The 12,078-nt window shown below is 40.0% G+C and overlaps 1 protein-coding gene across 1 annotated transcript in view; it reads right to left on the reverse strand.

Annotated features, from left to right (window-relative positions):
- The window catches only part of KDM4C (lysine (K)-specific demethylase 4C), a 379,345-nt gene that overhangs the window by 38,814 nt on the left and 328,453 nt on the right, over positions 1-12,078 (reverse strand). The window contains exon 19 of the mRNA XM_012647402.1: positions 3,305-3,475. Coding sequence (XP_012502856.1) covers positions 3,305-3,475 — 171 coding nt within the window. The remainder of the gene's footprint in view (positions 1-3,304; positions 3,476-12,078) is intronic.

The raw sequence follows: 12,078 nt of genomic DNA on the forward strand, positions 1-12,078 counted from the left end.
TGATCCAAATCTGCCTGATTTCAGTACCCATTATGACATACCACCTGCAAAAATACCACCTCGAGAATATAAAATGTTCTTTTTAAAATGGGTCTTTCTTTCCTCTTTGAAGCACACTCCTAATTTAATGGCTGGTAAAATTTAAAAATATTATCTGGAGACCCCCCTACAGGGGCAAAAAAATTAGAAAAGAGCAACATAAGTCTAAGGCTGCAAACTCACTTTATACTCCTCTTTCATAGGAACAGCTTAAAGATAAGGCAAATTGTTGAAGGGTTTCAACTGGCATTATATCTTAGGAGAGTGAGTCATCTGTCACATATGTACCTTCCAGAGGACGCTGAAGTAGTGCAAGGGACACTGAGAGTTTGTGTAATAATGACTAAGAATGTTTGTCCTTCTATTGCCCACATCCACCTACCAACGGGATGAAGCATTTGGGCCATCTGCAGTGGCTCCTCTTACAGCTAGTTCTCTGCCCACGACCTTAGGCTAGCGATGTTTCCCAGCATCCTACCCACCAGAGAGGACCTTTGATGGGCTGCTGCCTGCCCAACCTTCAAGCCGAGGGGTCCTCCATGTGCTTCTGACCCTCTCCCTCCCTTGTGCCAGACTTTGAGAAGGGAGGGGTGTGACTTCACCTTGGCAGGGCTCACCCGTGGAAAAAAAGCATTTTGTATGTTATTCTCCATATATGTTTATATATGCATGGAAGGTTTCCTAAATAATATTTTAAGAAGCAAAATGTGACACTGACCCAGCGTAGTAAACCCAGAGACATATTGACATGTTTAAAATATGACGAAGCTGGCACTTAAGATCACTGGGGAAAAGAGAAATGAGTCACTAAATGATCATCGGTTAACTATCTGGAAAAGAAATATTAAAGCAGACTTCTTGCTTCCTACTTACTTTTAAAATTTAACTAACTTAACTAAATTTAACTTTTAAAATTTAATATCAAATTTCTGTATATCAAACTAAAGTCTTGCTGACATACTACAAAGGCATTTAATCATGTAGCTTTCACTAATTTTAGTAAGAAACGCAGACTCTCCATACTTGTTAATAGTTTAAATTTTAGAAGCTTACCTTTTAAACCCATGACTTTGGATTTTAGGGAGCCAGATAATGACCAGAACAAACTGCACTGCTAACACAGTGGATGCACAGAGACTGCAAACCCACTAATATACTGTGGCTGCTTGAGGGAAAAGGCAAATACACTCTGCCATAGAGCCAGAGCTTCTGGCTCCGCAAGGTAAAGAGTCATTACAGTTCACAGACCTAGTGTCCCAGGACAGTGTATTTTTGACGGTTAATTTTATATCAGCTTGCCTGGGACACAGGGTGCTCAGATATGAGGTCAAGCCTTATTCTGGGCATGTGACCTTGGGACAGTTAGTCACGACTTTGTGCCTCAGTTTCCTCAGAAGCAAAATGTGAAAAATCATAGTGTTTAGTACGTAGGGTTGTTAGGATGCACTAAGCTCCTGGGTCAAGTTCCCGGAGCAGTGCCTGGCACATGGTAAATGTCAGTAAGCGGCAGTCCTTACTAACCCTGGAGCCCTTTACCAATTCTTCCAGACCCAGCAGGTAGTAGGCTGCTGCGGTTCATGTACAGAACCACATGGGTCGCTATACAGAAAGCACCCATTTACCAGTCTACTTCTCCCCAAGACTGAGCAGAGATGACATCGTCTTTCTCACTGTTTCCCAGCAGCCAGTGTGATGTGTGGCACCCAGTGAATGTGGACTGAGTGCCTGAAGGGAGGACAAATTCTAGCAAGGGGAGCAGTCCCCTACGGATGCTGTTCATGAGTAACAATGGCAATGCAGTGAAGTGATGCTCCAGCTAGCATCCTGCCAGGTAACACAACTTACTATTTTGGTTTATGAGCAAGTTCTGGGATTTTTAATTTGTTTAAATTCAATTGCTTTAAAACCTTTGAAATAAGGTCATTTTTGTTTACATACCTGTCATTCTTAACATCACAGAAAAGTACGCATAACAAAGCTAACTGAATCAATGTTTCTTCAACCCCAGGAGACAAAATCCTAGAAATACTTTTGAGCAATCTATCTTGAGGTTACATTTAATTTTCAATTGTACATAATGCACAATTATTACCATTAAAGAGTTATTAAGAAACAGCTTTCCAAGTACAAACAAAAGCAAAGCATCAACAGAGACTCCAGGCGAGACAGCAACGACAACTGCATTATTAAAGCTCAGCTCCCCAAACTGACGTGCCCGCTGAAAGGAGAAGGGATAACAGCATCACCGCCAGGCTAACCAACCCTGATCTCAGTTATGGGATTTGATTTCAGTGTCAAAAAGCTCTCTGTTGAAACTGTTCTTCTTGTGAAAACACCCTGCTAAAAAGCAAGCCCTGAAACAAAGGAAGTCATTACCCTGATACACATTCACTAGTTCCTCTGAATAAACCCCAAGGTGTTCAATGAGGGGACAGAGGAAGGAGGAGATGGAGACAGACCAACAGACACACACACATACACACACACACACACACACACACAGTCCTAGCCTGGGCCACAACTAAGAAACTCAGTAAATGCCACAGCCTTATTCCTCTGTGATTTTTGTTACTCCATGTGAAACATACACAGATTTAAACACACTGTCAAGTCAGATTAATAAAAGCTACAATCTCTGGTTAAGCATAAAGAAAAACAAGTCATAAAGGAATTCAAATTTGCCATCACTTTATAAAAGAAAAGGTGAATTCGCATATGCTATAGGTTGAATGTGTGCCCTCCAAAATCCGGGTGTTGCCAATGTGACAGTACTAAGAAGTGGGGCCTTTGAGAGGTGATTAGGGCATGAGAGCTACTCCCTCAGGAAGGGGACTAAGGCCCTTCTGAAAGAGGCTACACCAGCATTCAGCTAGCGTGCCACAAGAGGACGCAGCAAGAAGGCCCTCAACAGACCAAGTGCCAGTGCCTAGATCTTGAATTTCCCATCCCCCACAACTGTGAGAAATAAATTTCTGTTCTTTATAAATTACCCAGTCTCAGGTATTTTGTTGTAGCAGCACAAACGAATTAAGGCAACATTTACATTTCTTGCCCAAATAGCATTTCTCACTCAAAACAATTTGGGAAGATCAGCTAAAGTTCACCTGGATATTATTTAGAATGATGAAGGCTGTGTACCGAGTCAATGAGCTACTCAAAAAGACAAAAAAAAAAACAAAAAAAAACATTTTTTCCTGAAGGATTCAGCTACTTTGATTTTACAAAAAGTTCACTGGGTAGCAGGCACCCAAGGAAACCTACTCACCACGATATCCTCAGGAAATGTGTCTCTGCTGAAGGAGCCATCATCAAACATGACCTCGTAGAAGGTTTGCGACGTCACAGCGATCACTCTGCAGCTGTAATACCGTGTGTTCCGATGTTTCGTGATGACTGTCTGGCCCACGGAGATGGCCTTCTCACAAGCCTTGGACTTCTAAAAGAGGAGACAGAGAGAAAGGGAAGAAAAGGAATAAGAGAGAGGAAAGGAAAAGAAAGAACAGAAAATAAAAGAAATATTTATTTAGAAAACAATCATTGGTTTGGCTGAGATATAAAAAAAGCCTTTTTAACTTAATACTGAAGAATAATTTCAAACTTACAGAAAAGTTGCAAAAGACAAATAGTATAAACAACACTCATATACCTTTTGACCCTTTACCCAGACTCATCTATCATTTGTGTGTGTATAAATATATCCGTGTATACACACACACACACACACACACACACACACACAGTCTGACCAGTCTGACCTATTAGACTGATCTGTACCTACAGAAAGCTAGGATTCATTAAATCCCAGTATTTTCTCGCAGGGATATTTAGAATGCTACTGGGAAATACAGTTTTGTCATCATTCAGATTCACAAGTCAATCAGTTTTACTTTTTTTCCCCGTGAATTTCAAAAAAGCTAAAATACCTTGCAGATAATGTGCTATGCTCTTTTTTATTCTAGAAACCTAAAGAAGACATTCCCAGAGAGTCATTCATTCATTCATTCATTCATTTCTTCGACAGTCATTTGTAGCCAAACGGTGGGCACCAAGTACCTGACCTGGTGTTGGAGATTCAAATACACAAAAATCACTTAGAATGGATTCCTGTTTCCTGGAACAGGCTCACACAGGTATGTGCGATGAAGTCATGTCACAGGTGGTGAGATGGAAGACTGATGGGACAGTTCTCAACATACCATCTATAGCAGGACTCTGCATTCCTGGGTGTGCAACAGGCAGACTCAAGGCAGAAGGTCAATGCAGCACAGTGATTGGCACGAGCAAAGGCCCAGAGGCAGGAAACAGCCCCTTCTGGGTGGGAATTGCAAGAGATCTGGCTATTGTATGGAAGGTAGGAGAAATTGTAGAAATAGCCAAGGGGCCAGGGGTCAGGACACTATGGGCTTGGGGAGGGCAATTTTTTTTTTTTTTTTTTTAGAGAGATAGAGTCTTGCTCTGTCACCTGGGCTGGAGTGCCATGGCATCAGCCTAGCTCACAGCAACCTCAGACTCCTGGCCTCAAGCAATTCTCCTATCTCAGCCTCCCAAGTAGCTGGGACTATAGGCGCACATCACCACACCGGCTAATTTTTTCTATTTTTAGTAGAGATGGGGTCTTGCTCTCGTTCAGACTGGTCTGGAACTCCTGACCTCAAGCGATCCTCCCGCCTCAGCTTCCCAGAGTGCTAGGATTACAGACGTGAGCTGTGGCGCCCTGCCGGGGAGGGCAGTTCTTATGCCATCCGAGAGAGTCTGTTATCCCATAAGCCCAAGGAAGCCAGGGAGGGGTTTAGGGATAGAAGATAAAGGATCCGGGTCCGTATGACCACAGGTAGAGAAGGGGCTGGTGGAGCTTACTGCAACAGTACAGGAGGGAGATGAGGGCCTACAGTAAGGAACTGGGGACAAGGACGCTCGTGACATGGACAGGGGCAAGCCCCTCCCAACAAACATGTTCCTAAGGGACGCTTACTTATAGAGTGAGCTCTGCCATCTAGCTTCCCACATGCCTAACAAAACAAAAGAACGCTTTCCTCCTTGAAATCATTCCCCAATGACTGCTGAGTTAGTTGGGAAAATTTTCTGTACCTTTAGGTGTAGTGAGGTGTGTGAACATTTTGACAAAGCACAACAGTAAGCAGCCTATAGTGATTTAAATGCACTATGCTTGAAGTAAAAATCTTTAACAGCTATGCAACGGTATATTACATATGCTAAAATAATTATCCAGTTTCCTACTTTATTCTCCCAACTGTTCCCTTGAAATAAATCGAACGTTTCAGAGTGAAAGAACTCAGGTATAATAGTTAATATGAGTGCAGGCACAGTATGTAGAGTTATGCAGTTCCAAAACTGGGCCCATGACAGCTACGTAAGGTTGCACAGGTCCCAAGTACCTCTAGGAGCTCACGTTCACAAGGTGCGTGGGCACAGTGAGTGGCCTGACTGACTCCAACAGGGTGACAAACAGGGCTTCATCTTAGCAGAACTTCCCTGCAGATGCTGCCTCTCTCTACCCAACTAAAAAATACACACGGGCAAAATTAGAAGTACTGTATTTTACCATGATAGTGGTTTTTTAGTGTATGTTTCATTAGAATTTGAATTTTAAAAAATTGTCCTCAAAGAAGACAACATGGTTTGGATTTGAAGTCTAAGCTCTGACTCTTACTAGCCGTGTGATCTTAGGGATGTTACTTAACCTCTGTCAGCTTCAGTTTCCTCATCTGTGGAGGGGATAATACTTACATTAAAGGTTTGCTGCAAAATAGGATGAAGTACATAGAGTACTTAGACTCAAGGGCAGGAGGTTCTCAACCAATCTTCACTGGCTTCATTTTAAGAAATGGAGAGCATATCTGAGAACTTAGCCCCAGGTTACTAAACCACTCTTTCCTATTGCACCTCAGTAACCGGCATGTACGACCGGGCTACACCTTGACTTCACGCAGACAAGGCCCCCTCCAGCCTCAAGTCACCGCTGGAGAAGCAATCCAGGCACCTGCGCTTCACCTCGTCCACTCCAATAGCCTCTGACTCTTGTCAAACTTGGAAGCATGGCTGTGGTCCCTAGGAGGGATGGCATGTGGTGTCCTCCCGCCATGCCCAGGGCTCCCACAGCCTTTGATTACAACTCTCTTAAGGGCCTTACCACATGACCTTTTCATTTACTGCCCCTCTACGACAGGTTAAATCCACAAGGCAGTGACAGGGCTTGTCTTTATCTGCAACACCAAGCACAGTGTCTATAACACCAGTGCTGCCAGATGAACAAGGAATGAGTGAATGAATGGATACATGAGGGGGTGAGTGAGTTAGTGAATGAGTTGTGAGCATGGGCACCCAGGCATGTTCAAAATGGAAGAGGAGTGATACATCCATTCAATGTCCAGTAAAGGACAAAGAGAAGCAAAGGGGCATTTTAGAAAGATGTTTCTCTTTCTTTGGGTGGGTGGGCATGCATGTGAGTAGGGGAAGAAAATAAAGACAGTTTATGGTGAAATTCACAGGGTCTGGAAAGTAGTAGAGGCCGGTCAGGGAAAAGAAAGGTGACACAGGCTTTGTAAGGAAAAGGCTGACTCTAGATCACAACCATTTTCTTCCTGCTTAGGACATGAAATGTATGCAGATTGGCTGGTTAGAAAGATGGCCAGCACACAAGTTAAATATACAACCTTCATCTAAATAAAAATTATTACAAGCTTCAAGCATGACCATTTCAGGAAGAGTACTAAGGAAAACAGATTCTTTCATAATGCTATTTTGAGAGGATTTCTGATTTATTTTTGCAGGAAAAATTTATTGACAAGCATACTTCATAACTGATTATACATCCTCAAAAATATTTCCTGTCAGAAAAGCCTAAGAATCTATTGATGTTAAGAATGTCATTTCTGATCAGAGAAGACAGGCGTTATGCCAGGGACTCCATCAGATTAAAGAAATGGCTATGGTGTTTTGAAGATTAGTGTGCAAGCTAAGGTTGTGAAAGCTGAATTTTCCTTAACACAAACTAAGCAGAAACAGTTTGTTTAAATAAATACATACTTCATTTAAAGAAATGCTAGAGCCAATTAGAGACAATGGGGATGTAAAGATGTTAAGTAAGAAAATGTTAAAGACATTCCACAATTGCATAAAGAGTTCCTGGGAAACAACAACATATCTAGAGTTTTCAATATCTGTCCACATACATGAGTTTATTAAATTCTCCTGATGATGGTGTGAGGTAGTTGTTCTTTTGAATAAATAGATGATGTAATGGAGATACCAAGTCAAGTGACTTTTCCAAGATCTCAGGGCTGGTGAGAGGTGGTCTAGAGGTGGTCTAGAGCAATGCCATGAGTGCTTAGTATTGTCAACCAGGAGAAGCAAACATGGAAGGAAATCAGAGAAGAAATAAACCCAACCAAGAAGCAGGATTAATGGAATTCAAGCAAGGAGTTGCCTAAAGAAGTTATACTTTCTTTTTCTTTTTTAACTTCTATTTATTGAATACCTCCTCTGTTATAGATACCTGTTGAGGCACTTCCCATATAAGAATTTATTTAATTTCTCCAATATACCAAGAGTTGGATTAGCAACTTGGATTTGGAGCATATCTGGTGATGAAAATGTAGACTCTATAATTACATATACTTAGCTTTCATATATGTACACATATATACACACGTGCACACACACAGTAGTAAATTGCAAAACTGCCCAGAAATCTTCACTCCTTCTCTCCACATCCTTTGCAACGCGACTTTGCAGTGTCCCCCATCAAAGCCTGAAGTTTATTTCCTACCTTTTGAATTCTAGGCTAGATTGTGGCTTAGCTTGCTTTGGCTGTAAGAATACAGCAGAAATAATCATATACCAATTCCAAGCCTTTTGTTCAAGAGGCCTTGTACACGTCTGTCTTCTCTCTAGGGGCCTTAGAGTCTGCCATGTGAGCAAACCCAAAATTGTGGCAGAAGACAGAGCACACTGACTACAAGCCCTAAACATGTGAGAGCCCAGTCAAGACCAGGCACGCTGTTCTGCAGCTGACCACAAATGCATGAGGCAACAGAGCCTGGAATAGCCAAGCCTAGCCTAAATTGATGATCTACAGAATCCTTAGCTAAATAGTTATCACTGGCTTAAGGCACTAAGTTTTGTGATGGTTTGTCATTAACACAGGTATATATGCCTAGAAAAAAGGAATACCAAGAAAAAATATAGTAAAATGTTAGCAATATATATTAATAACTCTGGCTAATGGGATTTGTTTATTTTGTTTTTTATTTACTTCTCCGTATTTTCCATTGATTATGTATTTCTTTAATAATTACTGAAAACACTGTATATAATAAAATAAAAGAGTCCTTGCAAATTTTAAAAATTCCTTAAATAACAATCAACCCATGAATAGTCAGAACTATTTAATTGGGACGCTACAAAAAAAGCTGATCAAATTATTTAGTAACAAAAGATCATCTTCAACATTTATCCTTCAGTTCAGTAATATGATGTAAGCAGGACTTGAGAGAATGAGCATTTTATAAAGTGGAATGATACATAAATTGGGTTATAAAATTTCATCTAGCTTAGCTATAGCTCATATTTAGGGAGAATGTGATGTAACAATAATGCACCTCACTTTTTTCTCAATAATCACCATTGACTCCTAAGACATGTTGTTTCAATCAAATAAAAAGATTTTGTCTTCAGGTTTGGGAATAAGGAAATATTACATTAAGGAAAAGAAAATCTTATCAAGTCTTTTGGGAATTCATTACCATTATTGTCCTTCCCATCACACTAAGCCACCTCTAAGGGACAGGACCAATAATAAGATCTAGTTGTCTAAATGTAAAAGAGTTTTCTCTCCACTGATACTATGTGGCATTTAATCAGGTGTAGGCTGAAAATTAAACAGGCCCTTCTTACAAAGCTCTCTAACTTTCCTAAGACTCTACCAATGTTGAAATAAATGGTCAAACTTCAGACAATACATGGCTAACCACCAAGGATTATAACCTGAAGAAGGAGGAAAAGATGTTCCTAATATCTGGACTGGCTTATCAAAAGCACACGAACATCTAACAGGCTGATTTCAAAATTTAAAGCCAGCTTTGACAAAATCCAATGAGAAAATCATCACTTCTTACCTGATGAGCACTCTACAGCAGTGAACTCTGAGTCCCAGTGCCAAGAACCAGCTGTCAATTAATGCAAAGAGAAAGAGCAATGCAAGGATGGATGTGGAGTGAAAAGAGTGGCATTTAAATAAGCAATTACTAAGTGCTCATTACAAAAAAGGCACATTCTTAGGTGCCAAAAATAAAAGAATGAGAGAGTCCCTTCTCTGTAATAGCTCACAGACTAGTAGGGTACACAGACATGGATGATCATAAGGCAAGGTATTACAACAGTTGAGATGAGGGAAGGATGGGGTCCTCCAGGGAAGGAAACACACAGGGAAACATCTGAACCAGGCCTGAGGCTGCCAGGAAGCCCATATGCACACAACTCAGGAAGGCCATGGAGAGTAGAATGTTTGGTGCCACAGACCCCTTTGGCTACCCCGTGAAGCCTGCGGGCCCCTACTCAGAACAATGTTTTCATATGCATAAAATAAACACACCAGGTTACAAAAAAATAAAAACAATTATATTGAAATAATATTGGAAAAATAAATATGCTTCTTTAATAATGCATTAAGTACTAATATCTAGAGGCAATTCTAATAACTATTAATATCTTAATTTTGAAATTGTGATGAGTATAAATAATATTTTGAAATCTTTGTTAAAATGGTAATATGATTTCTATTGCAGACAGACTCACAAAAACTGCTAATGCCACCTCTGCCAATGCTCAATACTGAAGGAACTGTTAAATTTCTGCTAGAGTTTAGTGAAAGAAAATTATAATTTTTTTCCATTTTCTAACACAAATTTTTATCTGGAATATTTAAAGGCACAACAATCAACCTTTTAACAACAGCCTTATAAAAATGACAACAATGCTATTTAAATACTGATGCTTGTATATACTGTCAATAAAAGAACACGGTAGTGAAAGTAAAGTCAGTGAAGGCACCTCATGAAGGGTTAAGTTATGAAGGCTAAAATGGGCAATTTTGGGGGACTTAGCCTGACACAGGAATCTAACTAAAATACTAAGAGTAGGCTATGCACCGAATTCTCAAATATCATTTCTCACCACTGGGTTTTTGACAAAGAACAGAGAGCAGTTAACTTCTAAGGCAAGAGCTCAGAGGGAAGGAGTTCTGAGTGGCAGAATGAGGGAAGATTCCTCTGCTTGCATTCTCCTACTAGATCTGGTACGGCTGACCTGTGTCCACACCTTGAAGGAGGGTCACCCAACGTCTGATGAGATGAGTCATAGGCAGAAATATCATCTTGGGAAAATTCTTGACTGGGTTCCCCATCTACATAGTGATGTTAATGAAGGGTATATATCCAAATACAGTAATGTATGTAGAAGCTCACAGAGCCAGCAAGTCTGAACAGGTGACGAAACCAAACTAAGTAACTTAGCCAATGAACAGTCCAAAAAACACATTTCCACTTGTACTGAATGACTGTTTCACCTTCTCAACTTTGTTACTTCTCTATGAAATAATAACCTGTCAGATATTGTATTTTTCCAAAGTATCTATCTTATAAAAATTTTTACAGGGGTTGGAATAAATAAATTAATACAAACTATTATTCTTTTATCAAACTTATGCAGAAGTCACTCATCTAAATTGCCTTGTAATAATAAAAGCTTTCTTTGTAAAATTGCAAGACCTGGGTAAAAATCCTGTACCCAGAAAAACCTCAACCCCTGGGGCTTCTTGAAGAAATAATTGCTCTTACAGCACAAATGCACATGCAGACTCATAAAAATGTCACAAGTATTTAATTTTCTACAAGTCTGTTTGTTCACGTGTACTTTTATTTCTCATGGGTTTTTAACTACAAACATAATACAGTGGGAAATGGTGGAAAGCAGTTTCCCAGCAGATTTAAGGTCTTATTCACTTAAACGTCTGTACAAGTATAACAAACATGCTTCAGTAGATACTGAGAAAAAGTTAATTTTTTTCTATCTGAATCATGAGCTCACCTCAGATGTAGTGGTCCTGTTTGGTAAGTGGACTAGGGAGAGAGAACCATCTTTAGATACAGCTGAGAATTTGCTTCACTGTGTTAATGTAAGAACTTATCAACAGCCAGGCACCACCTCCTACCTATTGTATAATAAATAGTAAGCAACTTACTTCATAGAAAGTGGAGGTGAGAGTTCACATTAGTTACATTGGCAGGGCTGGCAGTGGCCCACTGCCAAGCTGAAACCGACATGAGCTTCTCCTAGAGTCACACCTCATTTTACCAGTTGCTAGAGAACAAGTGAATCCCCGGATGCCCAGCCCCAGAAGCTCTGCCTTGGGCCTTTTTAATTTTAGGAGTTGTTCAGTCTTCTTGGGTGGCAACAGTAAAATTCGGGAAGAATAATAGATTCAACAAAATTCCAATTATTAAAAGCAAGATGCGTGCGTGTGTGTGTGTGTGTGTGTGTGTGTGTGTGTAGAAATTAACAAGCTGAATCTATAATTTATATGACAATGCAAGAGATCTAAAATACTCAAAGCAATCTTGAAAAAAAAAGAACAAAGTTGGAGGACTTACAATTTGGAGGAAATAAAATAAGAAGGAAAAGCATTTATTCAACAATAAAATAATATGACAATTTATTTTAGATGACTTCTGATGGGACATTTTCAACAGGGAGAAACTAGAGACATAGGGTATCACTATATAGTACTCTTGCCTATAAGGATTTTTGGCTCCCAATTACAGCTGGTGAATGGGTTAAACATACCCGAAATAGATACAAAAATTTTCTTAACAAAACAAGGTAACCCAAAACAAATGTTGGCTACATTATACTTTTATAACCCTTGTTTACATTAAAACACTGCCCCCAACAAAGGAGGGTGGTCACATTGAGCAAGAGACAAAATTAGGGTAGAAGAGCCAATTGTGTCTATAAAGATAC

This window comes from Propithecus coquereli, unplaced genomic scaffold (assembly GCF_000956105.1).
Source record: "Propithecus coquereli isolate 6110/MARCELLA unplaced genomic scaffold, Pcoq_1.0 Scaffold267, whole genome shotgun sequence".
NCBI classification, from domain to species: domain Eukaryota; kingdom Metazoa; phylum Chordata; class Mammalia; order Primates; family Indriidae; genus Propithecus; species Propithecus coquereli.